The following is a 26,838-nucleotide window of genomic DNA, read 5'->3' as shown; positions in this document are numbered from 1 at the left end:
GGCCTGAAACTGCTGCAGTTCGGGAATGCCGCAAGGTCCTTCGGGGACGTGGGCTAGACGGTGGAGTTCTTTGGCCAATCGCTCTTGGACGGGTCGCCCCTGTTTGAGGTTGTGGTTATCGGGGTCTCGCGAATTTCCGTTCGCGTCTACCAGGGCTTTCATGGTGACGATGGCGCGAGCGCAGCAGAGATTGTCTTTGTTTTTGATGGTCACGCGCGACCGTTTGACGATTCCCCGTACGGCGGCACAACTCGGTTTGTATCGTTTTCCGTGACCACGCCCTGGACCTGGGGTGTGTATGAAGGTGGTTTCCATGGTAAATGTGTCGTCGGGGGTGAATTCTTCGTTGGAGTTGAGTTTGGCCGCGAGAGACTGGAGATAAGTGTCTAGTCTTTCACTCCCTTCTTCGAATTCTCGCACGGTGAAGGTGGTGGATTGAAAGGCGTGCGTGAAGGCACTGGACTGCATGGTGAAGTGGACCGTGGAGTTGGGTGTCAGGGTAGGATCCTGAGCGATTTGTTGCTCGATGGATCGTTGAAGGGCCTGAGTCAATTCTTGGCCTAGATTGTCCCTGGGAGTCACGTCTCTGTGTTGTCTGAGCGTGGCTTCCAACCGTTGTTTGTTGAGGACGTTTCTCCAGTTACGTCGAGCGCCTACGGGTCTTAATTCAAATTCTAGGAGGGGTCTTGTACTACCACCTCCGGTTTGGATCATCACTCGGTCGAGAGCCGGATCAAAGATCCAGTCGTCATCGTCGTCGAAGAAGGCTTCGTCGTGGGTCCGTCTGTTCTGTGAAGACAATTAACACAACGTTTTTATTGGTTGTTTTTTACTGTCAGGTTTCCAAGCAAAGTATCTGACAATAACAATTTTTTGTCGGGTATATTGATTAACGCGTCATTAAAACTAAATCCTAAATAGATTCTCCTTTTCTCGTCACGATTGTTGACATAATGACCATATACAGCAGTGTGATGAGAGACTCTTTCATAAACCTTGTTACAATTACACAAGTTTGGTCCGCATTTACTCGTTCGTATTTCTACGTGACCGTACCCCCATCGTATTTTCAACATATCGTAATGTACAATTTGTTCGTGAAGTTTGTTCAATGGTTCATTGTTCCTGCGGTCGAATATGTGTTGCCAGGTTGCCAGGCAAAGTATGTGACACTTTAGTTCTTCTGGTAGCCTATCCCAGTGACTCTGTAAGAGAGTGAGAACGCTTTCTTGACCACCTATTATTGGCGTACTTGGTGGAGCGATCAGGGTAGAGGAAAGTCTTTTCTATGGGGGCGCGTTTCTTGGCCTCTTTTATAGTGCAAGATAAATACGTTTTTTGGGGTTTGTCGTCAATGTCGATGTAACATCCGTATATTCTCATATGTGCAAATCTGTCTGTTCTCTTCTTTTTTATACAACATGGTGAATTACATCGACATTGAACAATCTTAATGTGTCCTATGCCCCATTGTTCTTTCAGTTTGCCGTATTCTATTATTTCCTTGAGAAGACGTCGTAACTTTTTGTTTCTTCTGCGCTCGAGTAGGATTTGATTCCTGGCTAGGCGCATGATGTAGTCCTGTAGTTCAGGAGGTAATCGATCCCAGTCATTGCTATTCTGTGGGGGGTGAGGATATCAATCTCTTAACGTCCGGTATTCTTAGACAAGCATGATCTAACCCGTACCCTAAAAATATGGCTCGCTTAAGGTTGCGTTCGTCTGTGTAGATTCCATTCACGACCATGTGCTTGTTTTTCATTCCTGGAATTCTTCCTTTGGGACAATAATCTAGCAGACATGTCTCTAGAACTACTTTGATTGCACCTAGCCCCCATTCTGCTTCGACCTTAGCGAAGGTGAGTATCTCGTTACAAAGCTCTCTCCTCATTTCACGTTCGCGCGTCTCGACGAGAGACTGGGACTCTCTGAGGTGAAGGATGTAGGCTTGCATCTCAGGGGGAAGACAATCCCAGTAACTCTATGAAAAGAAGGTGATGAACAAGGCGTGACAAAGATGTCGTGAGAATTTGTAACCGCAAAACACAACGAAACAAAATCTCAAGTCCAAACGGAGGTAGAACTCTAGGGTGAAGGAGGCGACGACGAGTCTCAGTTCCATGGGTCAGTTGTCTAGGGAAGCCACGAACGTACTTAGCATACACAGCGTGTGACAGATCTGACAGTGCAACTTTTCCTGTGTCACCCCCTTGTTCACCATCTGATCATCGAGTGCCCTGGCGAAGCAATCGAAATGCACGTAGTGACGACAGCACTTGGCAAGGGCGCAGGTTTCGGTTCTAAGGATGACTTTCTTACATAGGGTGCACGTTATACTCACTGCTTCATGTTGATCCATCTGTTGGTTCATCTCCTCGTCGGTCAGCTCCTGTGCCATGATTTTTCAAGCGCTCGATACAAGTCAAAAACTCAGAGTGTCGTGAACGGTTCGAGCCGATCTTTTTATACTTACGGTAAAACTGGATCCCAGGTTGCACGCGACCTGGTCCCAGTCTCCGACCGTGAGTGGGGATACCCCCTATCCCCCGTGTCTACCCTGTACACGTGATGTCGGCCTTTTCGTTTGATTGGTGCATGATTGACATAAAGCGAGGTGCGCATTCGACATTTTTTCGGTTTTGGTGATGGAGACTGAATCTGGGCACCGCAGCCGCCGACCTCGAAGTCAGTCCCCCGAAGGATCACCGAGGCGCGTACGTCGTCGACGTCGTGCACGATCACACGATGACGATGAACCACCGAGACGTAGTCGTCGCCTTCAGGGTCATCTACCCGAGGAAACACCGATTCAACAGGTGTGTTTTATTTGTCAGAGAGACATTCACGTCGATTCTCTGGCATCGTGCCAACGTACTCCTTGCTGCGGTGTGTGGATGCATCGACGTTGCTACCAGGATATGGAGAGATGGGTTCTGAACTGCGGCAACTGCCGACGCGTGATCGGTGACAATCAGCCTGAGATCGTGTTGGAAACCGACGAGGAACTCGAGGAAGATGATCATGAGGAGTACCAGTTAACGGCAGGTGCGAATGATCGTTTAGTTAGAATGGATCAAGAGATTGAGCGATATCGTAGTGAGGGTAGACCTGACCACTGCCATTGCGAGGGGTCGTACTTGTGGAATCAATTGCCGTACGACTTAGACCCTAACGTTTGGAGACGTTATTATACCTTTCTCAGAAATTTCGTCACTCTGTATCGGGATCGAGACCTGTACATTCACGGTAGTGTGCGTCTCCCCGTGGAACCGACCCGAGAGGTCAGAGCTATTTTTTACCGTCTGTTCATTTACAATACTCCTTAATATACGTATAACTTGATCCGAATTCAAAGGTTCAGACTCTTCTTTAGACGCGTGGAAGGACAAAGGGATATTGAGATTCGACAACTGTGTCTACTGCCTTTTCCTGGGGGTCCCTCGCTTTACCAGGAGGACGGACTATGGACCTGACACTGTTTTTTCATTTTTACAGTGGACACTCATCGCAGAATGATTCATGACGCCCTTACCTATATGAGAGACCATGGAAAACCCTTCGACACGCACAATTCCTTGACGCGTTCCTGGAATCATTTGCCTTATCCCATTCCTGTCACGGTGTGGTTCCAGTACTATCGCGAGATGGAGGACTTTGTGCGATCCTCGGAGTTTCGAAGTCCCATGTACATTCACGGCACCGTGTTCTTTCCACTCAATGTCATTTCGTACGATCATATACGCATGGAGGTGTATCGCATGTTTTATTTCAACACCCCTTTCTTAGTGTTCGAATTCACCTCCAGAATTAGGTTTCGGTTGCTGTTCATATCTTCGTCGACGTTCGGGGACCAAATAAGGTTCGAACGTCTGTTTTTGACGTCGAATGCCTCGAATACTCTGTACCACAATGGCATGACGTGCGAGAGTTGAAGAAGAAAAACAAAGAGACTCTTTTTTGAAAGAACAACAAAGTGTGTAATTTAATGTTTACAACATCAACAATAAAGTTTACAATTTCAAACGTTTTCTTGTCTCAGGCAGAGTCGTATTTCAGTCCCTTTCTCCAAGGTTCGAAATCTTCCCATCCTTCTTGTAACTTTTCTGCTTCTGTCTTCTTGGACTTCTTGTACGTCTTGCCCTTGGCTTTGCCTTTGGGACTGTAACCACCGTCGTCGTCTATGTATTTCTCGGCGACACCGATGGATCTTAAGAACTCTTTTTGCGCTTCGGTCATGAGTTTACCTGGGGATGATTTGGCAGTTGGTTTGGGTGGAACGGGTGGCTTCTTGCTTGTGGATGGTTTGGTATATTTGAACTCCTTTTTGAGACCTGACGTGGAAGGTGTGGCGGGTTCTTGCTTGATGATCACGGGGGCTCGTGCTGCGGGGGGTTGGTTGACGCCCTTGATGATCTGTTTCAACAGACGTTCGACGGGTGCGTCGGCCATGCCTTCGGGTTCTGTCGTTCCTTGGTACGTGGGAGTGCCGCGTATGCCCGTCCGTATACGTTTCACTAGTTTGACTTCTTCGTTTGCCATGGGTTTGGTCATCTTGACGGCCATGCTGGCGGGGATACGTTTGTCTTTCAGGATGAGATCTTCTTCGGCGGCCAAACGTCCGGCTTTGTTCAACAAGGCGCTCTGGGTGATCTTACCCTTGTAATAATCTTGCAAACGATTGAATTCTTGAACGGGTACCATCATGACTTCGTTCATGCCTTCTGCTGACTCAGGGTCGTATCAGAAAACTCGGACAATTCTCTCAAGGCAGTCTCGTAACAGTCTTGCCAGTACCGTATGGATTCGTCTTTCTTTTCCAACTCGAGTTTAAGACTTTGAACGGTTTGCTTGCCTTTACCGCACTCCCTGCACAACTCGATGCACCCACCGGGCGGTGTGGTATCTCGTTTCGTTTGACAGGTTTGGCAGAAGTCACCGAACTTTAAAGCCATGTACTCTTGATACAGGTCGTGGTACCTCTTGTTCAAGTAATCGTACGAGTCTTTCCATCAGGCTTCGCGACGATTGGCGTCTTGCAACAACTGTACGAGTTTAGGAATGGTATTGGACTCCTCTTCTCTCGGCGGGAAATTGGGTATGACGTCGATCCCCTCCAGCGGGTAACCGTCTTCGCTGCGTCCTTTCACCGTACACAACATGCTTTGAAACAACCGTGTAATCCACTCCAGAACCCCGCTCCGTTTTGACTCAGGAGATGCTCTCTTCGGCGCTTGAGAGAGTTTTTGCGTCTACCCACTTCACGCAGAACCTTTTTATGTCTTTTCAGTTTCCCATAAGTCGTTGCGTTGATGGGGATCCTCTTTTTCAGCAAATTGAGAACCATCTCGCTGATGGCGTTGATCTGATCTCTGTCGGCGTATTGCAACATCCGTTGACGTTTATTTCGATTGGCTTCTTTCAGGACGCTCGTTAAGAAACGACGTTGTCGTCGCAACCGCTTCATCGTTCACGTCTAACGTCCGGTTGGTTCGTCACGCTCTTTTATTCACAAGTCTTGGAGAAGACTCAACACCGTCTTGGCTACGGTGCCGACCAGTTTACCAAGACCCTTTCCCCTTTGGACCCTCCTTCTTCCTCCTACTCGACGTATTCCCACTCGCCGTCTCCTTCGCCTTCTCCTCACCATGTCGTGTTCTGACACGCACGCACTTTTCCACTTGAATGACGTAGGCAGGTGATCACGTGTCCTTTTTATAGAGGCACGTATGAACGTTTCAGGGAATCCAATACCGCCGATTATTCATACCAACACCAACACCACCTCCACTTTGCGGCCTCATTCTTCTTTGAACATCTGAATACAACTTCCATGCTTTTTTCAAATTGCCAAAAAACCCTTTTCCCCTTTGGACCCTCCTTCTTCCCACTCGCCGTCTCCTTCTCCTCACCATGTCGGGTTTCCACCTTGAATGACTCACGAAGGGTATCGTGTGTCCATTTTTATAGAGGCGCGTGAACGAATCGTGTTTCGTAGTCTCGAAGGTATCGGTCGTACGTGGGAGGTGTGAAATCCGTCACCACGTCGTCCAACGTTTGCATCTTGATCAAAAATCCATCCAATTCCTCCACACCGCCCAGAGCGTAGTTCCGCAGTTCAGTCAATGTCTTTTCGTACGTCGTGTAAGCGAATTGGGTCATGTCCATCTTGAGCGAATACTTCTTGAAATCGTTCCATCCTTTCAGTGCGGCGGCGAAAGCCGTCAATCCTACCGCCACGTACCCATCTTTCCACACGGATCCCACGACGATGCTCGCTGCCGCAGTCAGTAAGGCCAGTCCGTTGAGAAGGGCGTTACACAATTTGTAGTAACCGAACATCTGCCTTCGACACCACCAATACTTGTGGTAGAAAGCATACAAACCGTCCAAACGTCTCAACACGTCCAATTCCACCTCGGTGGTAAAAGGTTCATCCAATAAACAGACCGAAGTACTCATGACTCTTCTCTAACCAGTGCCAAACGTAGTCTGACTTTCTGTCGGGACGTTCGATCCTTTTAGCTTGTTGCTCGTATTCCCAGATCTCGTCCTTGAAGGCGGTTTCTACGGATTGGTTCAGGATGTCCTGGACTTGTCTGTAACTATCGCACTCGTCCACGATACGTTTCATGTCTTCGTGATCCATGCTGGTCGCATCCCAGTAAGAGCGGGAGCATCGACATAGATGCAGGAAGTAGGGGAACCACTTGACTTCGCTTCTCAACATGTTGATGTTCTCAGTTTCGCACACTGGTCGAATTGCGAGTCACCGTAGGACGTTGTCCGTTCTTATAGGTAGTCGTGATCGTATTCGTGGTTGTGATGCCTGCGATTCGTCGACCCGCCGCCGTTTGTTGTTGTTGGCGCAAAATCTCCTCCAATTGTTGCTGCATCTGGGCTTGGTCGAGAACACGGGTGCCTCGCCTTCTTCCGCGACCCGATCGAATCGACCAAGGCGGTGTGGAGTCACTACCACTTCCGCCTCCACCTCCACCTCCGCCTCCACCTCCGCCTCCACCTCCGCCTCCACCTCCGCCTCCACCTCCGCCTCCACCTCCGCCTCCACCTCCGCCTCCACCTCCGCCTCCACCTCCGCCTCCACCACCTCCTCTACCTCTGCCTCTACCTCTGCCTCTGCCTCTTCCATCACCGCTACCACTTGCGCTAGTTCTTCTGCGGCTGCCGGAATCACTGGAGGACGTCGGTGTATTTTGACGTGGGACGCGTCTCGGTCGTTTCCCTCCTCGAACGGCTCGCGCCAAAGGTGTGGAGAACGTCGGTAGGGGTGAACGTCTTACACCTCGACGCGACGAATTGGGCGTGCCCACGCCCGTCGTGACGTTGGCGCGCGCCGACCCCGAACCGGCGCTACCGACCCACACCGTGACATTGGTCTGTGACGCACCCGAGCCAGGAGTGCCTACTCCGACGGACTAGACATTTGGCAGGGGCGGTGTCGCCAGTGACGATAGCGGTGAAAGAGCGTTCAGACTCACACCCACACCCGCTGCAGGCGGAATCGGAGTACTCGTCCGATTCGGTGTCCCCCAAGGCGAATAATCGTTCAGAGCCGATAGGTTGAAATCGTCACTACCATATGAGCTCATTTTTATCCATTCCCCTCTCTCTTTCTATCTTCTTCTCAGCGAGTTCTCGTTGTTTATGGACCAAATCATCGAAACCTTCACCATTATATGCGTTTATGATGGACCGTACTTGACGATAACTCTCGCATTCTGTGACCTGTCTCATCGGTTCGTAGTCCGTTTCATTGGGATTCATGCAGTATTTGAGTCTGGTCTTACATATGACTATGAAAAGCGGAAACCACTCGACTTCGCTCCTCAGCATGACGGTGCCGCAAACTGATGGCAACGTACGAATCCTTCGTCTTTTAACACGTGGCTGAGAACGCGTTGATCGTCCTGACTGGCCGGATGAAGATCCAATAGCATGTAACCGTAAGGTCGATCGGTGACCTTTCGAAACGTGTCCAACACTTCCTGCCATTGCGTGGGAAACGATTGCAGTAATAGATTTCGTATCCCCAACTGATCCCGAGGGTTCTTGAAGGCCGCGATGTAATGAGCGTTGCGGGAAATGGTCTTGGCGAATTTTCCGTTAGGGAATAGATCCTGGCACAGGTAAATCACCGTGATGTTCCGATGATGCGAATGTTTGGTGAAGAGATCCAACACGCGCTTGTCGTTGCCACCCTCGTCCATCAGGTCGTCCAGGACCAACACACCCCCTCCAGGAAACCATCGGGGTAACTGTTCGCTTTCAGGGATGCCTTCGTGAAACTTGACCCCACCCTTCTTGAGCTTTTGAAAACCATCTTGCCACGATCCGTAGCAGTAATGAATACTCTTCGGTGTTTGTTGGAACAAGTCGCCGTTCTCCAAGAGCAGTTTGGTAGTGAACACCGTCTTGCCGCACCCAGACGGACCCGCTATCAACAAACTCGACGGAGTGTGAAATCGAAACGCTTTGCGTCGTTCCATGATCTTGAAATGGTCCAGGGTCTCGAGACGCTCCGTTTTTTATCCGAACAACTTGGCCAATGGGGTCTTGACGGCCGGGATGTGTCTCAACAGACCCAATAGGGTGACTCTACGATTGAAACAGATGAGTTTTTTCTTGGCACGACTCTTGATCTTGGCCATGGCTCTCTTGGCCGCGGCTCTCTTGGGACGCTTGGCAGGCGCCGATCTCCTTTTTCGAGGTTTCTTGGCGAATTTACTCAAGTCTCCGAACTTGTCTTCGTACCAATGCCTCTTTTTCATTCTTCTTTTCCTATCTTCTTTCTCGGAAAGCCTCGGCATGGTGGTGGCGGCTCTCTTACGTTTCCTACGGGTGGTCACAGTAGCCGGTAATTCACCTGTGTCAAGGACAGCCGGCGGTTGAAAAGACACTTGTCTTCTGGCGGGTTGAAGTATTTTAAGATCGAGACGTCGTTTTGGCGGTTGGTTTTTCTTGAAATGAGCTTCACTCGGTTGAGGCGTCTTTTTACCGGATTTTCCGTAGCGTTTTTCTAACCTGGCTATCACGTCGTCCAAGTGTCTATGCCCTTGAAGCTGAAGAGCCATGATGTGCCTTGTTTTGTCAGTAACTCCATGATGAACAATTTTATTTTCCGTCGCACCTTTTTATGCACTCACAAAGTGATGGCGTAAGGACTTATTGCCGTAGCGAAGAACGTGCCAATACGGGTAACACTTGTAATCTCTACTAGCGTTCGTTTGAAGTCTGGCTCTGATACTCAGGTGGAACAGAACGTATCGAAGCCAATGATCTTTTTCCAGGTCCAGTATGAATCGGACTCGACGGTAACTGTCGCAATCCAAAATGCGTTCCATGACCTGTCGAAGAGGATCGTCCGAGGACAATTTCGTATACTCTTCTCGACAAAGTTCTAAGAATCGAGGGAACCATCTGCCTTCACCACGCAACATCCTTGTTCTCTCGAAAATAAACATCTTTTATTTCGAACAGCTTACTTTATAACAAATGACGCACTCCTCTGGAGGAACCGCACGTGTCCTGGTGACACGGGGTTTTACAAATCTTGAGCCAATCCAACTCGTCCACGATCAAACGTTCTAACATGTGTCCTACTTTACGATCGTTCTCCACAAACTCGTTTTTCTTAAAACGATTCAAGAACTCGTTCATGTCACGACCTTCGGCTCGGTCGATCAGGAACATCAGGGCGTAACCGCCGCAACTCTGACTGAAGAGGGACTGTAGACTCTTGCCGTTGTGAATCTGGTACTTGAAATGACGGTCCAACCAGGCTTGGATCGGTCCGGCAGTTCCGTACGTGTCCAACGGCAGACCGTAACTGTCCAGTATCTCGCACTTGTTCTTGTCGGCCCACAAAGCGATCCAATGAAATCCCGGTTTATCGTGTGGGTCCGTGTTCACGATGTAAGCGGTCGGTCCTTCTTGAGGTACTGTTCTTGGAAGCCGATCGCAAGGTACCGTGCCGTGAAAAACACAGCAGAGTGACGGATTCGTCCGTGCCAAATAATCCAATTGTAAATTATTCAAGGCCAATCTCTCCATTTTCTTCTCATTGGTACACGTCGTAGATGACAACTCGGTTCTCGTTGATCTCCAGCATGTTCTCGAATTCGCCGTACAACAAGATGGTCAGGTTTGAGCCTGGGGCGTCTCCAAAATCGATCACCAGACGCAGTTCACCTTCCTGCTTGGGGTTCAACACTGGACTGTCCAAACATCCATTGGCTGTGTTATCAAATACAAACAGGTTGCATCTCTTGGCGTGTCCCCAGTCCTCTTTTCGGACCATGTTTCCTTTTCCTCTGCACAATACTCCTGAGGCTTTGAGGAATCTTTGGTAACCTCTCAGATCTTTACTGTCATCATCGTGTTTGAGCTCCAAGGTCTCGTAGGGGTACTCTTCACCTCTCACCAGTTGTTTGATGGAAGCGAGATTGAATTGTTCAAAACTGAACGGATTGACCGTCACAGTTCCATTGAAGGCTATTTGTTTCATCATCGCCACCACTAACCGATTAGGTAGCTTATTGTGGAAAGGATTGTTGTACTCAAAATGACGATTGTCATTGGGATGAGAGTAAGTGCGAATTTCACCTCTCACCGTGGGGTAAGTGGCCACTCTTCCGCCTTTCATGCTGGTCATGAGTTCTCGGTACACCGAGGGAGTCACTCTCACTTGAGACAGGAACAATCTCACTTTCACGTCGGCTTCAGTCAGTCTGAGAGTATCGACACCGGCCCATTGGACTGTCCACATAGTGGGGGCATTGAAGTACATGTCAATCTGGATCTGTACGCCAGGTAGCAGTAACTTGCTGAGATAAAACACTTCCAAGTAAGGTTTGAACCTCAAGGTCACTCTCTTTCCACCAAAAAACTGAATTCGACTCTGAACCATGTTCTTGAGATCTTGGGGTAAAGCTTTGTAATCGTCGTGAGCAGGATCCAACTTATTGCCTGTCATCACATCCGCTTCTCCGCGACTGGGTACACCAAGACAATTGTACCAACCCTCTGGTGTCAGGATCGATTCACCGTCGTCTCGGTCATGGTTCAACAGCGCTTCGATGTAGGCTTTGTAGTGGTAAGTATCGGTCTGGGGGCTGATGAGAGTACCATTCAATCTCACATTGATCTGTTTGAAGAGGTTGTGGGCCAGATTGTTGGCGAGTCCTACGGTACTCGCTTGCGCTATATTACCTCCGGCAGTTGTCTTGACGGCCAACTCCACTTCGAAGAAACTCTCGTTCATGTCGATAAAGTCTTCTTGAGGATCGATTTGGAAGGTCACTGGGTTGATCCCCGTATTGAACGGATTGATTCTCACTTCACGTCGAGACGACATGCTGAGATCCGTGGGAGGAGTGGTGAACATGTCCAGGCGAGGGTTACGAACCTCCGCCGACCTAGCATGAGCCACTAGGTCCGTCATCGTCGTCTACGTCGTCTTCGTCTCCTTCTCAGTGCTGACTTTACCCAACGGTAGTCTGGGAGTTTTGAGCGTCTCCGGAAGAGCGAACCCCCTTTATACGTGCGTATCCCTCCGGGGAGACGTCTCACGCGTCTCGAGTAGATGGGAATCATGATCCAAACAGGTCTTTTCTTTTTCTTTTACTACCCAAAAAGCTTTGGAGCTCTTGCTTTGCTTTACGTTTCCCGGAGCGTAGGGCTCCCCGCTTTAACCCGGCGAGTGCACCTTTCCAATTGGGCTTTCCTCCCGTGCCGCCCGATTTTAAACCTTTCAGACCCTTCATGGCCGATTCTTTCAGAACGTCCTTGAGAATGCCGGGACCTCGTTTCTTGATGCCTTTCCAAATCTGACCGAACATGCCAGATCCCGATTGGTATCCGTCGGGATGAAACCGTATCAAAGTTCCCCGATCATGATTTCATAAAGTGTAACGTCACGATCGTATTACCAGCTCCAAAGGTCACCAGTTCTCCAGTTGCCTCAGCCACTTGCACCTCTATAATGTCCAGCACCTCCTTGCCCACGGGAATATATTGAATGTGGGTGGGTTCAAAGTACTGAACACCGGCACCTTTACGAATCAAGTTGACCTCTCTCAGTAAATCCGTGACTTGATTTCCCACCACACTTGCACCTCCCACGTTGGAGTAAACGAGCAAGGAACGCGAACTGCTTCCGATCACACTCTCAAACGCTCTGTTCAGGTTCAGAAAAGGCCAATTGCAAAAGACGCTGAGTTCCAAGAATGCAGTATTTCTGATGGGGTTTTTCACGACCTGGAAAAAAAGACGATTTCCACTCGAATCCTGTATGTCTCCTCTGGTTCGAATGTCTGGAATGATATCATCGAAAAATTCGATTCGCAAGTTTGGACCCAGCACGTAACCATTTCCCTTCTCCAGCAACCATCCCATTTTCAAAGCCAGATCGGCGTCAAATTGTAATTCAGGTGGTTCCCTTCTGGGACGGTAGACGTTTTTGTTATCCGTGACCAAGTCTTCGCCTTCCCACTTGAACGCAACGTAGGTTCTTCTCCCATCATTCGTGACGTATTTTGAGTTCACTCTCGGTCCAGAGTTATTGAAGACGCGTTCCCTTTCGAAGTGGCTTATAATAGATTTCATGAATTCAACACCGTTCACGTTACTGTAAACCTCTTTGAGGTCATCCGTGTCGAATGAAGCTTTTCCAAACGTGTAGCCATTGGGTGTCTCGGGTTCAATGCGTCTCCACGCAGTAGAGGCCAAGGTGACTTTACCTGCGGAATCCTTGAAAGAAGGAAGCGTCACGTGCGCATCTGGCATGTCGATACTGAACAACCCCACTTTCCATCCATATCCCTCCAGACGTATGGGATTGGGTAACCTGATCTTGAAACTGTTGGCCTTGTTCTCCGTAAACTCGTTCTTACTGCTGTCACTGGGCAATGTGATGTAAAAATCACTCATCCTTTTTTGAAATGCAACGTGATCGTGGTCACACCCGAAGCAAAGTCCACCAGTCGTCCGTCGTTCTCCGACACTTCAGTCTCGACAATGTCCAAAACGGCCGTGCGCACCGGTAGATATAGGATGTGTCTCGGTTGAAGGTCGACCACCTCCGGATCGTAACGAACTTGTTTCAACAGATCCGTGACTTGATTCCCCGTCACCATACTCTGTCCCACATTCGAATACACGAACAAGGAACGACGATTGCATCCGAACGCTTCCTCGTAACTGCGATCCAGGTCCGTGAAGACCCAATTGATGAAACAACTCAAATGTAAGGTGTCCGGGTCGATCTTGTAAAATAGTTCGTCCCCGTCATTCTGGGCTATGATCAAGTCCGTGGCCGTGGGTATGACTTCCTTGGGAAATTCTTTCCTCAGGTGGGGTCCCAAGACGTAACCAGGTCGTCCGTTTTGCAATGTTCCCGTCTTGACCCATTTCATCTTCTTGGCCAATTCGATGCCGATGGACATTTGGGGAAAGACGCGTTTACCATGGATCAGGAGGCTGATGCACGTTCTCGAGTTGTCCAGGACGCATTCTCCATTCTCGGCCCGATGCATGACCGTGTACAGCAATTCGGTGGGATCGTCGGGTTTGTTCTTTTTCTTGTACATGGTCACATCGTCATCCGTTCTAGATCTCAACCTATGCATGTATCGATCTCGTATCGTGTTCAGTAATTCGGTACCATTCCTCGGCGTGAATTCCAAATCGCTTTCTCTCGTCACTGAAGAGACCTGTGTGTATAGGTTTCGATCCGCGTTCACCATATCGATCCACCAGATTTCAAACAGAAGAGAATCTTTCAAACCCATCTTACGATCAGCCGAAGGAAAAGACAGGTCGCTGATACCCACTTTCCATCCCGGTTCTCTCAAATGTAACGGGTAAGGCAGACGATTCTTGAAACTGTTGGCCTTGTTATCCTGGAACTCGTTCGTACTGGCATTGCTCATCAGTTGCACGTAAAAGTCGTCGGGTGACTCATTCATCCTTGAAGTGTAATGTCACCGAGGTCACGCCCGATTCAAAGTCCACTAGTCTTCCGTCGTTCTCGGCCAGTTGCACCTCCACTATATCCAGAATATTGCTGCGCACGGGTTTATATTGAATCTGAGTCGGTTCGTGCGTCGTCTTCATCGGGTCGTGGGGGACTTCTCTCAAGAGATCCGTCACTCGATTCCCCGTGATGGTGCTACGAGCTACATTCGAATACAGGTACAGGGGACTGCGAGGCGTAGGCAGGTCCGGATGAACGACGACTCCACGATGATAGGCCTTGGCGTATTCCTCGTCCAAATAACTGAAGCGCCAGTTGCAATAGGGACTGAGCTGTAACACTCCGTTGCTGCTCAAATCCCAAAAGTTACGAGAACGAAGGTCGTGTTCGTTGGTCCAGTCTTTCTTGAAATCAGACGGGACGGTGTCGTTGGGAAAGATCTTGATCATCTTCATAGTCATGTGAACGGAGTAAAACGCTTCCTCGCGAATCAGACCCAACGTCTTGACCAGTTTAGGACCGAAAAACACTCTGGGACGTTGTCTGTCTCCGGACTCGTCGAGGAACGTGTCGGTGTTGTCCAGAATCAAATCGTTGCCCTCCCATCTGAACACGGGGTAGTATTTTTTCCCGTCCGGTGCTCGTAGACTTTCGTTGGCGCGATCCATATAATGATACATGCGCTCGTGAAAACGATGAATAAGGTATTGCATGAGAGATCTACCACTCGTCACCTTGTGTCGGTCACGGTTCAGTTCCTTCCCAGTGACTTCAAATTTTACGCGGTAACGCCCAGGAAGCCACGTCGACCCATCGGATTGCAAGATGAACGTTTCAATGGTCCACTCAATACCAAACAAATAATCATCATCGTCAAAGTCGTGCGTTTGAGGGCCGGTACTTGATGCGGTCGTGCAGGTGGTATCGGGTAAGAAACACTCACCAAGCCCACCTTCCATTCCTTGTCTGAGTCAAATAGGAGCGGGTAAGGCAGACGATTCTTGAAACTGTTGGCCTTGTTGTCCGGAAATTCGTCCGTGCTTGCATTGCTCAGCAAATGCACGTAAAAGTCTTTCATTTTTTCGTCTTTGGCTTTTTGGTCACGTACAAGCCTTTTTTATCCACCCAACTGTCGTACTTGACTGGCCAACCTTTCCAACGCACCAATACTTTATCTCCTTTTCGTTTGACGATCTTGTCGATGCGGAACAGATCGTCGTCTTTCACGGACACCTTTTGCAAATCCTGCGCGTAAAACGTGCCCTCGACCGCCGTGCCGTCCCATTCTTCCACCTTGTACGTGGTGACCTTACCAGGACGCACCCGGCGTATCACAAACACCTCTTCGGTCCAACCGGGTAAATACCCTTTCTTGAACTGACGGAACTTCTTGTTCAATCTCACACGATCCCCGACTTTCAGTGGAGGTCGTCTCGATTTTTTTCCTTTTTTCTTCCCGTAAAGAGTCTCCCACACGTCCTCGCTATTGGCTAAAGTCACTTGATCGGGAGCCATCTTGATACTGCGATGATACGATCGATTGTACCCTCGGACCAGATCTTGTAACACGGGCACATACTTCATCGTATTCTGCACGGTGAAGTATCGGTACAAACGTTCTTTCAGGGTCCGATTGAACCGTTCCACCACACTGGATTTCGTATCCCCACGCGTCGAAAAATGATAAATGCCTTTCTGCTTCATCAAATCCTGAAACGTCTTGTTGTAGAATTCCTTCCCGTCGTCCGTCTGGAGATTGATGGGTTTTCTACCTCCTTTCAAGATCTTAGCCATGGCTTCCGTCACCGCTTTACCCGTCTTGCTCTTCAAGGGCTGGACCCAGGCGTGCCTGGAAAACACGTCCACCACCGTCAAGAGATAACGATACCCTCGATTGTACCTTGAAATATTGATCACCTCGATCAGGTCGGCCGTCCACTGCTCGTCGATTCCGAACACCACCACTGGGACCGTGGGAAACCGACGACGTCTGGGTTTGTGCAACGTGTACCCCAAATCCCGTTGCAGTACCTCGCGAGCACGTCGTACCGAGATCTTATTGGCCTTGGCGAATCGCGTCAGACCGCTCAGACTACCGGGTCTGGAAGGATCCCGATACCGTCCCAGTAACGTCCCGGTCGAAAGCGGCTTTTTCTTTTGACCTTTCTTCATAGTCGATAAAGTTTGTAAACGCACTGTCTCCACAACTCGAAACGCTGCTCACGTACCTCGAGATACTTCTTAAATGAATCGGGTTGCTGTTTCAACCACAAGATATAAACGACAAAACGCATCACGTTGTGTTCGACGTCGGTATAGTCAAACACCTCCAAGGACGAATCACTGAAATGGTCAGGGATGGGTTCACCTTTACCGTATCGCTCGTAGACTCTAGTGCACTTGGAACACAAGGTTGTCCAACACCATCGATCGGCCATGGTCGCACACACTCTCGAGATCAACCAACTCAAGGCATGAGACATAATGATTTGAACCCAATTTTTTATTTCACCTTTCTTATATGTACAAAAACGTCGTGCCTGATTGGTTCTTACGAAAAACAACTCTGATTGGCTAAACGAAAAAAGAAGGCGAAAAAGACTAGTCTGAATCTGAAAAGTATGCAACATATTCCGTGTTCTTACATTCTTGACCATACTCATTATCACAGTCTTCCTCATAGGTATCCATGGCATAATATTTACAGTTTCTCCAATCACAACCCACTTTACCGGGTCTCCACTTCAGGGCTTCCTCCTCGTTCCCATTCACATAGAATGCTTGTCGCATACTCTCTCTACACTCACCACACAGGTCATCCTCATCCGCCTCGAGGGCACGGAAGAAAAACCGATCCTTCCACAGATCACGCTGACGCATGACATCGTAGATCAACTCTTCCACCTTCAGACACGTTTCCTTGTGAGCGCACCTGTTGAAAGTCAGTATCTCCTCTACCCTGGGACTCTTGTCTGACTCCAACACCCGTCGTGATAGGTCTCGAGCGAACCGCAAGGGTTCAAACAGATCACGGATGGCATCGCTCATCATGTACGTGAGGTTATCCGTGGCGATCAAACAGGAACGCACGGCGTCCAGGGAGGGATCCCGACAATGAATGAATTTGAATTGACCGCTACCACTTCTGTACATCACGCGACACCACTCACCGCAGAAAAGGTAAACATTTTCGTTCCTCTTCATCATCTCCAAAATCGTACCGCCCCAGTCAGGACGACGTCTCATCAAGAGCTCAAAAGACCACAGACAATCGGGTATTTGACCTAACGGTTCGAAGAGATTGTCAAAAATGTACATGTCCACTTTGGCATCCGGAATGGCATCGAGATCTCTTAAAGTGTGTACCTTCTGATCCACGATCCGCTCCACTAAGTCCCGAATCTGGTTCGAGTTGCTATAGTAAGTCATCTTGAAACACACTCTCCGACAGCCTCGTTAAACTTCTTTCATTCTCGATCTGCCAACTTGGTGATCTCCAAGCCCGACAAATGAGGATAGCAACTACGGTCGCCCCAGTCTATCAAGTGCCTCTGAAGCCTATAGTACAGAGGGGAAACAAGACGTAACTCCAAGTCAATTATCTTTACATGCAATGGTCTTTCGCCTTCTTCGAGTCTAGCCAAAATCTCAGAAGCTCGATTCAACTCTTGTCTCAGATCTTCAAGGATCTCCTGCACGGCTCTCTCATCCAAAATCCTATGGGTCATCACCGCATCAAGAGCAAGTCGAGAATGATTCACGGCGTCAAACGGGCTCCTTTTATACCCGCGCCGCGGATCCACTTTCACTCCGTACTTTCACGTATCACGTGCCCTTTTTCAGATCCACCAATCGGAAACGAAGACCGTCACATGATCCCATCGCGCCACACGTCAGCGATTGGTCGTAAAAAACGGTCATAAAGTCGAACCACGCATTCCATCACGAGTCACTTTTCAGAAGTCGTCATGGATTCACACGTCGAACCCGACAGGAAAAAGAAAAAATCGTCCAAAAAGAAGGAGGCGCGTAAGAAACTGAAACTGGTCCTACCCAAGAGAGTGGAAGGAGGAGGAGGTAAACTACAATCCACCTTAGATAGATGGTTATTCAAAAAACCTCGTACCAGACTACGTTTCAACGAACGCGTCCTCTTCAAAGAGATCACACCGGACTCTGTCAGTTGGACCACCGTCCCTCTCAAAGGCTTCTCGCAACCGTGGAGCGTCTTTTCGATCAAACGCCAAGAAGTCAAAAGCCAAATGAAAAGTAACCATTACAGGCGAAGGCAAAGACTGACCCCCAAAAACGCGCGAAAAACCACCCACATCCTAGAAACCATGCTACGGGAAAACACCTTGTTGGGATACTAACTCAATCTCTATCTTCCTCGTACAGACTCAAAGCTACCTGCCATTCAAGGCGGATGCCTGACCGTGATAAGAGAATCACCTCCTCGAACCAGGCAAGTCCTGGAACCCATGGGACTCGACAAATTCAAGAAAGACGACCTCGTAGAAATACCACCTGAAGTGGATGACCAAGGAGAATTCACCGAAGTACAAGTGTTGCAGGAATTCGACCCCGATCAGTTCCTGAACCAGCTGAAAACACAAGATCCCACCTGCCCGCGTTGCATGGTACCCATGGAATTTGGAAGAGTGAAAACCCCCGAAGGTGGTACCTGGTGGGAGTATTACCGATGTCCCTCTTCCAGATTCTACACCAAGTGTTATGTGACCTGTGGCGCCAAAGAGGTGAGCACTTACATGAGACGCGTCGAAGAACAGACCCATCCCTGCTACAGGAACATCGACCCAGCTCGTTTCCGATGTCTATGCAACAAGTCCCTGGTCTTAGCCACCTCCCACTCCCAGTCCAACCCAGACAGGCTCTATCTCAAGTGTCCCAAGCGTAACTGCAAGTTCTTCCAATGGATCGACGAATACCCGCGCGGAGTCGCCCAAGACATACTGATTCATGGACAGAACCCAAACTAAGAAAAGAGACACACAGTTTTTGTAAAAACACACTCTGATTTTTAATTCACATTTCTTTTTTACATGTTGGGTAATCTATCGTTCGCATCGATCATCGCTCGCATTGTGTTCTGATTACATTTGTTAAATGTGCTGTAATAAAAGTTGATGACATTGACATAACGTCTCACCGTATTCTTTTGTCTCTTAGTCCACGTGGACTGAAACGGTTCGAAACCGTAGCATGGCATAAGTCTATGAAACGTGATCCTGTCCACAGGCGGCTTCACCTTCACGTCCCACACAAGGTTCCTTCTAACGGTCAGGATCGCATTGAATAAAGTTCTGCCGAAACACTTCTCGATGCTAAGGTACTTGTGCCGGGTTCGGGTCCAGTTCTCCCTCTGCTCATCCATAAAGAACAACACCTGGTGCAGCATCACTTCCAGCTGACTAGAGTCTTTAAACCTTGTCAGCCAACGTCGGCCCGCCAACAAATCCCGGATGGGAAAATTCATGGCCTCATAGAATCGGGTCCAGGACTCGTCCATTCGATCGATTGCCTCCTCGTAAGTGACCTCGGGCTTTCTCGGTCTGAAATCGTTTTGAATTTGTATCTCCCTCAAGGCCATGGTAGCGCTCAATACAAGTTAAAAACTCAGAGTGAAGAGCCGACGACGCGGATTCGCTTTATGCAGATCCGTCCAGCCAATCACAGATCGAGACAAAGTCACGTGTCACCCCAGACCCAGGGGATAGGGGGTATCCCCCTACCACGCCCAATCACGGTCAGAGACTGGACACCATCATACCGTGTGTATAAAATAAGCGAGTCGGACCGTTAAAGGCACTCTGAGTTTTTGACTTGTATGAGCGCCCATTACAGAAGACTGGGGATACTATCGTTGCTGTGGCTTACCAAAGTACCAAGTGAGTATAGCATGGAAGTATTAGAGCGGTGTAACGTAGAGTTGACTACCTGGGAAAAGCGGGTGAGAGAGTGGATGAACGACGAAGAAGAAGAGACCCCTTTGTACAGGGACCTAGAACAACTTTCAGGTTTTATCGGGGTGGCCCTGGACGAACTAAATCTTTTGTGTCTGGAAGAGAGGTTGGGGGTCCTTGACGAGGACGATACCAATGATTTGGTGATTCATGTAGACTGGGTCCGCAACACTTACCAACAATTGCTTCAATTTTAGACATGGAACCACCCCTACATTGTCACGTATGCAAACAGCTGAGACCCTGCTGCCGCCAACCGATCCTAGAATTGAGCAGAAAAGGGAACCACACCCGATTCGTACGCGCGCTCACGGGACCCCTGAGAAAAGACTGGGGACTATGGTGCGTCTACGCAACCTGTTGCAGGGTCATCTATGGCATGTACCACAATCTGGAAACCAACTGTTACGAACCCGTCTTCCTGGGAAACAGTTACGACCAGGCCCTGTCACGTGTCAATCACGTCAAATCGTTTATTGATTGTTATCCCGAAGAAAAAGAGGGCGCCGGTCAATAGGACCGTGCACACGTCCCACCCTGTAAATTAAGTAGTGTCCAATAAAAAAGTTGTTTTTTGTTCCATTTTCAGACTCCATGTCACGATTTCCTAAACCCGAATGTATATGGTGTAAGGAAGGATACACTCCCAATCACAGTATCCAAGACTACTTCCTGACACCGTGTTGCGACCAATTCTTTCACGGAAGCTGTAAAGCCCTCCACACCTGGTGGTTGAAACCCTCCCAAAGACTCTGCCCTCATTGCAAAACCGTGAATTTCGGACTTCCTCCCGTTGACATCCCCAAAACCAAGTCCTAAAGAGGTAAGCGCTTCGATGGTCTAATGGTTAAGACGTTGAGTTGTGGCCCAGGTTCGATTCCTGGTCGGGGCATTAAAATTTTTTTCTTTTTCCATAGAGACCCCTAGCCTGCAAAATCTGTTTGGACGAACCTCACCCCGACGAAGATGTCATGCTCCTCTTCCTCACCCAACATTTCCCTACCCCCGGTACATGAGAAGAGACCTCTCCAAGGTCTGGCCCTTCGGACGCGTTTTTGAATCCTCCTCAGGCTTTCACGGAGAATTTCTCACCCCGCAAACCATGATGTTATCCCTCGTGCACCTGGGAACCAATGACGTGCAAGCACTCAAGATGATGCAAAAAATCACACAACAAACCATGTACATTCTCTCGTTAAAGGATCTTTATTAATTACAGGCATGATTAAAATGTTTTTTCACTCTGTGGCTGATAGTGGTGCAATTTCTTTAATAAATGCTTGGTACGCCAACTCTTCCTTGTTGTCCCAACTGCTCTTCCACGCATCCCATCCGGCCTCAAATCCATCCGGCAACTTCTCCAAACACACAGGGTCTTTAAACGATCTGGACTGGTCAGCAAGCATCTTCTCAGACAGGAGTTTCCTGAACCTCAGCACATCATCCGCCAGCTTCGTAATTTCTTTCTTCAGGAGGCCATCCATAACACGAGAAACGGCGTTCTTCATTATCTTTCCAAGAATACCCTCATGAACGGCATCCATCACTCTCGATGCAAATTCTTCTCTCGACATGCCGTCTGGTAACTCCTCCTCAGGAACGCTAATCACCTCCACCTTCGTCTTGCTCTCCTCTGAAGACATCTTCGCGTCGATCTCAAAACAACAATACCCACTCGATACTCACGCAAACCCTTTTATTTCCACATCCGAACCTCGATTTCAGGCATTGGCTAGCGCCTTATTTGACCATGCACGCGACAACCTCGATTTCATGTTGCCCTTATTTGGGCATTTGCGAGCTGTGACGTCACGGGCGCCATGTTTTACCTACCTGGGCGCCATCTTGGAGCTTGAACATTTAAGAGAATGTATGGGAAAACCTTGGTCACGTGGTATCATCCCTGCCTCCTGATTGGTTACGGCCCAAACGGGCGCTATTCACTACTTAAAACAACCCCATTATAAAAGGATATCAGTAAACTTACATACCATTACATTGTGTTGCATCCGGTAAGCAGTCCTGCTTCTCGGACTTCCGGCCTACGGTTCAGTTATTCACCATTCTTGGCTTATCGACTATCGCAATATCTGACTCGATTTTAGCCAAAGAAGTTACTTTGGATTGTTCAAAGGCATCCATTTGCTTTGTACATTGATCTCAACACATTTACTTTACTTCCTGGTTGGATAATATTGATGAATTTAGGTGCTCGACGGCAGAAATCGCGAGTATTACGACCATGTTTTGACCTTTCAACTATTCTTTGTCAAGTGTATGCGGGCTTCTTGTATCATCATCTCTGGTCTGAAACACGGCAAACTGGATATTCAATAGGAGTAACCGTTAGATTAGAGTCAGCGCTAGATTTGGTGAAGAACATGGAGCGAGCGAAGAAGAGACACTGGAGAGAACGACGTGACGAAAGCATTCTGAAGAAATTCCCAAACTTTCAAGGTAGGTTTTGTATCAATTTATATTCATCAAATTCGTTGGCCAAAACCCTATTAACTAAATGTAGGTAACAGATAAGATGATAAAAGATACTTTTGAAGCTGATTTTCTCTCTCTAAAGCCTGTTTGAGCCAAATACTAGAGCCCTCAAAATTACCAATTTTGCAATTTTTTTGCAATTTGCCCCAGGTGTCTTCAGCACCCATGGCCAGAATATAGTTTTAACCAAATTGATTTTATGAAATTAAGAAACGTCAAGATCTGTATAATCCCTGCTGCTAATTTCGTTTATGTGGAAAGAGTACTTTCGGAGAAATTACGAATATGGTTGTGCTTGTTTTTCCTGCTTGTCTAAATGGCTGACAGGGAACATAGTAATACGAGCATTTTCTACTGTTTATACAACCCAAATACTTTAACGGCGAATTTTTTAAACTGGGAGAGTGGCTCTACCATCTGTATGAATTTCATTTGAATTGGTTCACATGCACCCGAGTACCAGACTCGTTTACTTTTACTTTTTGACAGTGGAACTTTTGCTCAAAACATGGTCCTGAGGCCGACGTCATCTAGTGAGGTTACCATGGCAACGATACATCTGCCGATCCAAATATGGTTGTTTTTGTTTATCCCCCAAGGTAATCTACCTCCACACAAAAATTGTAGGGGGTTAAAATTTTTCATTTCCAACTTTGCTTCACTTTCCTGGAGAATTGCTCTTAAAAACTTTTACGTCACAGTTACCAAACGATCGCTCGAATCGTGGCGTATGCTCTAAACAAAAGAGGAATGAAATTTGTCCATGTTAATGTCGTTACATTGCGAGGTCATTTTGGTGACGTGGACGTGCTACTTGAGGAAACGGCACTTGATGTATTTGCAGTTACTGAATCACGTCTGGATTGTACCATCCCTGATGGACAAGTGTGTCCTTCGGGCTATGTTTGCTACAGGAAGGATAGAAATCGAAATGGAGGTGGCTGTGCGGTGTTTGTGAAGAGTAAAGGTCCTAGTAAGAGAAGAAAGGATTTGGAAAGTGAATCTCTCGAAATGGTGTGTGTGGAAATCTGTCCAGATAAAGCAAGGAACAGTATTTTTGGTGTGGTGTACAAGCCGCCAATTATGAATCCTGAAAACTTTTTATCAAGTTTTAAGCAAGACGTTCTTGAAAAGCTGACCGATGAAGCGAACAAGGATATTATTATGATGGGCGATTTTAACGCTGATGCTGTTGCATCTAAACCCTGTAAATATACAAGGAGCCTAATGCATGCAACCAGACTTCACGGCTTGAGTCAACTTGTCAAAGAGCCCACTCGCGTAACAGAGCACACAAAAACAGCAATTGACCTAGTATTTGTAAATAATTTGCATCGCATTGTTTCACATGGAGTACAAGAGTTCGCAGCTAGTGATCATTCTGTTGTCTTTGCTGTTGAAAGAGCTGGAGTTTGCAAGGCATATGCGGAAATTCGCGAAGTGAGGTCATTTAAGCGCTACAACAAAGAACAGTTTCGCAGTGAGGTGGCTGGTGTTCCCTAGAGTGTTGTTGAGTCATTCGATTCTCTGAATGATGCCGTTTCTGCTTGGAACACTCTTTTTGTTGATGTTGCCAATCGTCATGCACCTATTAAAAAGCTGAGAACGAAGCGTGCAATAAAGCCGTGGATCACAAAGGAACTGAAAGATGTTATGGCTGAGAGAGACTATGCGTATAAAGTCGCAAAAGATCGGGAGGTAAACAAGAAATGTGGGACAGTTATCGCAAGTTAAAGAACTTAACTAACAGGAAAATGAAGGCGGCTGAGGCTTTGTATTACAAGAAACTAATTGAATCCACCCAAGGCCCTAGAGAGATGTGGCGCGCATTGAATTCAGCTTTGGGAAATGAGAAAGTTGAAAATTTGACATTTCAATTGCAGGAAGGTGAACGTATTATATCAGAACCTAAAGCTGTCGCCTCTAAATTCAACAAGTTCTTTGCAAACATTGGATGTCGCATTACCAAAAAATTGTTTTTCATATCAAAGGATGCCTGGAAGAAATACGAATCTGCTGTCCAAACTGATGATGAAAATCTATGCAAACTTCATTGCGTCAGTTCTAAAGTTGTTTCTAAGATTTTGCATTCATTGAAGGTCAACAAGGCAGCTGGACTAGACAAATTACCGGCAAGGTTAGTGAGAGATGCCGTAGCGGAGCTTGCTCCCTCAATAACATATCTCATTAATAAATCGATCACAGACGCAACTGTTCCTGCCTTGTGGAAGGACGCGTGTGTAACCCCTCTGTATAAAGCTGAAGGCAAACTTTTGGTTGAAAACTATAGGCCTATTTCTGTGTTGCCGGTTCTAAGTAAAGTTTTCGAGAGAGTGATACACACACAAATGAGTGTTTATCTAGATCACCCGGGCTGGTTATACAAACATCAGTATGGATTTAGACGTGGGCGTAGTACGGCACAAGCGGTGGGTCAACTGAACAACTCTGTGCTTGATGCCATGGATGGAGGAAAAGTCGCTGGTATGATATTTCTCGAGATATCTAAGGCATTCGACTCTATAAATCACAAGATACTCCTGGGAAAGCTTGAACACATAGGGCTAGTAGCAAGGAGTCTGAGATGGTTTAAATCGTATCTTGCAAACAGACGGCAATGCGTGTGTATAAACGGGGAGGTATCAGAGACTCGCTCTATTGACCTGGGTGTGCCACAAGGAAGTATCCTAGCCCCGCTTCTATTTATTCTTTACATTAACAGCTTGTCAGCTGCTGTAACGAAGAGTGAACTCATATTGTATGCGGATGATGCTGTTTTAATAGTTGCTGCGTCGACACCCCAAGAGCTTAATGATGCCCTTCGACATGAATTCACCATAATCTCCAACTGGCACACCAACAACAAATTAACGCTTAATGTGAAGAAGACTAAATTGATGCTTTCGGGTAGCAAGACAACGTTGTCTCCGTTTAATGACTTTCAGTTTTCTTCTGATGAAGGGCAAATAAATCGTGTTTCACCTTTTAAGCATCTAGGCGTATTATTGGATGAGAAATAGAAATGGAAGATGCACGTCAATAACCAAGAATCTATCATATGCGGGATCAGAAAAGTCTCACATCATATTTTAATGGCCTTGTCCTACCACACCTAGATTATGCAGATATTGTCTGGGGTGACCAGCCTGGTCTTACAACACAGATGAAACAATTACAATCTTTTCAAAATCGCTTTGCGAAGAAGATCGTTAAGTCGAAAATGTCATCAGCAGAGGCTCTGACGTCGTTGCGGTGGGTGTCTTTACATGCGAGGCGGTTCGGTCATCGATGCTGTGTTGTGCAAGATGCAATGAAAGGTAGTATCCCCGAACATTTCGGTGTATTCGGATCCACCATGAACCAACAACACGGTTATAATACCCGAAATGGCTACATGCCCATAGTCAGTAGGCCAAGAACGGAATGGGGAAAAAGCAAAACATATTATAAAGCCATTAACGACTGGGCCACACTACCAAGTGCTTTAAAGAAACTGATGCCGAAAACTATTTTTAAATACAAACTGAAACAGTTTTTATTGAACCATTTTGAACCTTAGTTAGTAGTATTTTAATTCTCGTTTTAGTTTTTAATGTTAGTTAGCTTACCGCATAGGTTTTTGTCCTTTTTATTGTATTTTAGATTTTAATCTATTTTAAAGGTTTAACATTTATTTTCTCAGAGGACCCTCCTGAAAACCACCTCTAGGTGATTGGAGGCCTCCTCTCAAAATATTATGTATTATTATTATTATTATGCGTGTGCGGAACTGAAATATTGTATTAGTTAACATTAAAAACCCTGATAAATATTATGCGGTACTATACTAATGAATCCGCAACTTTTTGTCAGGTTTCGTAAAGTTTAAAGCTTAGTTTTCCACCAAAGAGGTTTTCAGACAACCCTGGCCAGAACTCTTGGGACATAGAGGCAATAACCCGTAAAAATGACTTAATTTCCCCCTCCCTCCGATGGAATGTTGATGTCAGGCATTAAAGTCATTTTCGGTAGACTCAACATTGCTTGGGGGAGAGGGGGACGAAAGAAATGGTTTACTAAAACTACATTGCCAACCTTTTTTTAAGAGGTGGATTCAGAGTTTAATTAACAAAGTGCATTTTCTCTCTTAATTAGCATAATTGGCCCATGATATTTTGACCAGGGTTATACCTTAAGTTAGTTTTTCTTTAAATTTCTGACGTAAGAATTCGATGTCTTCATGTAACTTCATGTAAGCTAACGCAACATCTCCCCCTATTGTACAAGAGTATCTAGAGAAACGAACAGAGTATGAGAACACTGATAAGAGATCTATGGAATGTTATAACACAGCTTCATCTCAAGCTAAACCTAGAGTCTTTCTAGCTTTCA

General features: G+C 47.3%; 5 protein-coding genes and 2 pseudogenes across 5 annotated transcripts; 1 reads left to right on the top strand and 6 right to left on the bottom strand.

Annotated features, from left to right (window-relative positions):
• The first annotated feature begins 2,596 nt into the window (after positions 1-2,596).
• LOC149105399 (uncharacterized) lies at positions 2,597-3,473 on the top strand (annotated as a pseudogene).
• A 2,390-nt stretch (positions 3,474-5,863) lies between these two features.
• Positions 5,864-6,989, bottom strand: LOC149105398 (uncharacterized). The gene has a single exon (XM_089271884.1). It carries the CDS (start codon positions 6,457-6,459, stop codon positions 5,962-5,964), a length of 498 nt encoding a protein of 165 aa, XP_089128010.1. The 5' UTR covers positions 6,460-6,989; the 3' UTR covers positions 5,864-5,961.
• A 3,040-nt stretch (positions 6,990-10,029) lies between these two features.
• LOC149105397 (uncharacterized) lies at positions 10,030-11,458 on the bottom strand. The gene has a single exon (XM_089271605.1). It carries the CDS (start codon positions 11,456-11,458, stop codon positions 10,076-10,078), a length of 1,383 nt encoding a protein of 460 aa, XP_089127731.1. The 3' UTR covers positions 10,030-10,075.
• A 1,483-nt stretch (positions 11,459-12,941) lies between these two features.
• On the bottom strand, positions 12,942-13,652 carry LOC149105396 (uncharacterized). Its single transcript, XM_089272351.1, has one exon. It carries the CDS (start codon positions 13,641-13,643, stop codon positions 12,942-12,944), a length of 702 nt encoding a protein of 233 aa, XP_089128477.1. The 5' UTR covers positions 13,644-13,652.
• A 209-nt stretch (positions 13,653-13,861) lies between these two features.
• On the bottom strand, positions 13,862-15,264 carry LOC149105395 (uncharacterized; annotated as a pseudogene).
• Positions 15,265-16,591: 1,327 nt separating this feature from the next.
• LOC149105394 (uncharacterized) lies at positions 16,592-17,419 on the bottom strand. The gene has a single exon (XM_089271411.1). The coding sequence runs from the start codon at positions 17,417-17,419 to the stop codon at positions 16,592-16,594; it is 828 nt and encodes a 275-aa protein (XP_089127537.1).
• A 3,753-nt stretch (positions 17,420-21,172) lies between these two features.
• LOC149105393 (uncharacterized) lies at positions 21,173-21,708 on the bottom strand. Its single transcript, XM_089299042.1, has one exon. It carries the CDS (start codon positions 21,615-21,617, stop codon positions 21,213-21,215), a length of 405 nt encoding a protein of 134 aa, XP_089155168.1. The 5' UTR covers positions 21,618-21,708; the 3' UTR covers positions 21,173-21,212.
• Between the last annotated feature and the right edge of the window lie 5,130 nt (positions 21,709-26,838).

The sequence above is a fragment of the Orbicella faveolata genome, unplaced genomic scaffold (genome assembly GCF_042242905.1).
Source record: "Orbicella faveolata isolate gen_17 unplaced genomic scaffold, um_ofav_v1 contig_34, whole genome shotgun sequence".
Taxonomy (NCBI): Eukaryota; Metazoa; Cnidaria; class Anthozoa; order Scleractinia; family Merulinidae; genus Orbicella; species Orbicella faveolata.
The sequence above is the reverse complement of the archived record's forward strand: the minus strand, read 5'-3'. Positions and strand labels throughout refer to the sequence as shown.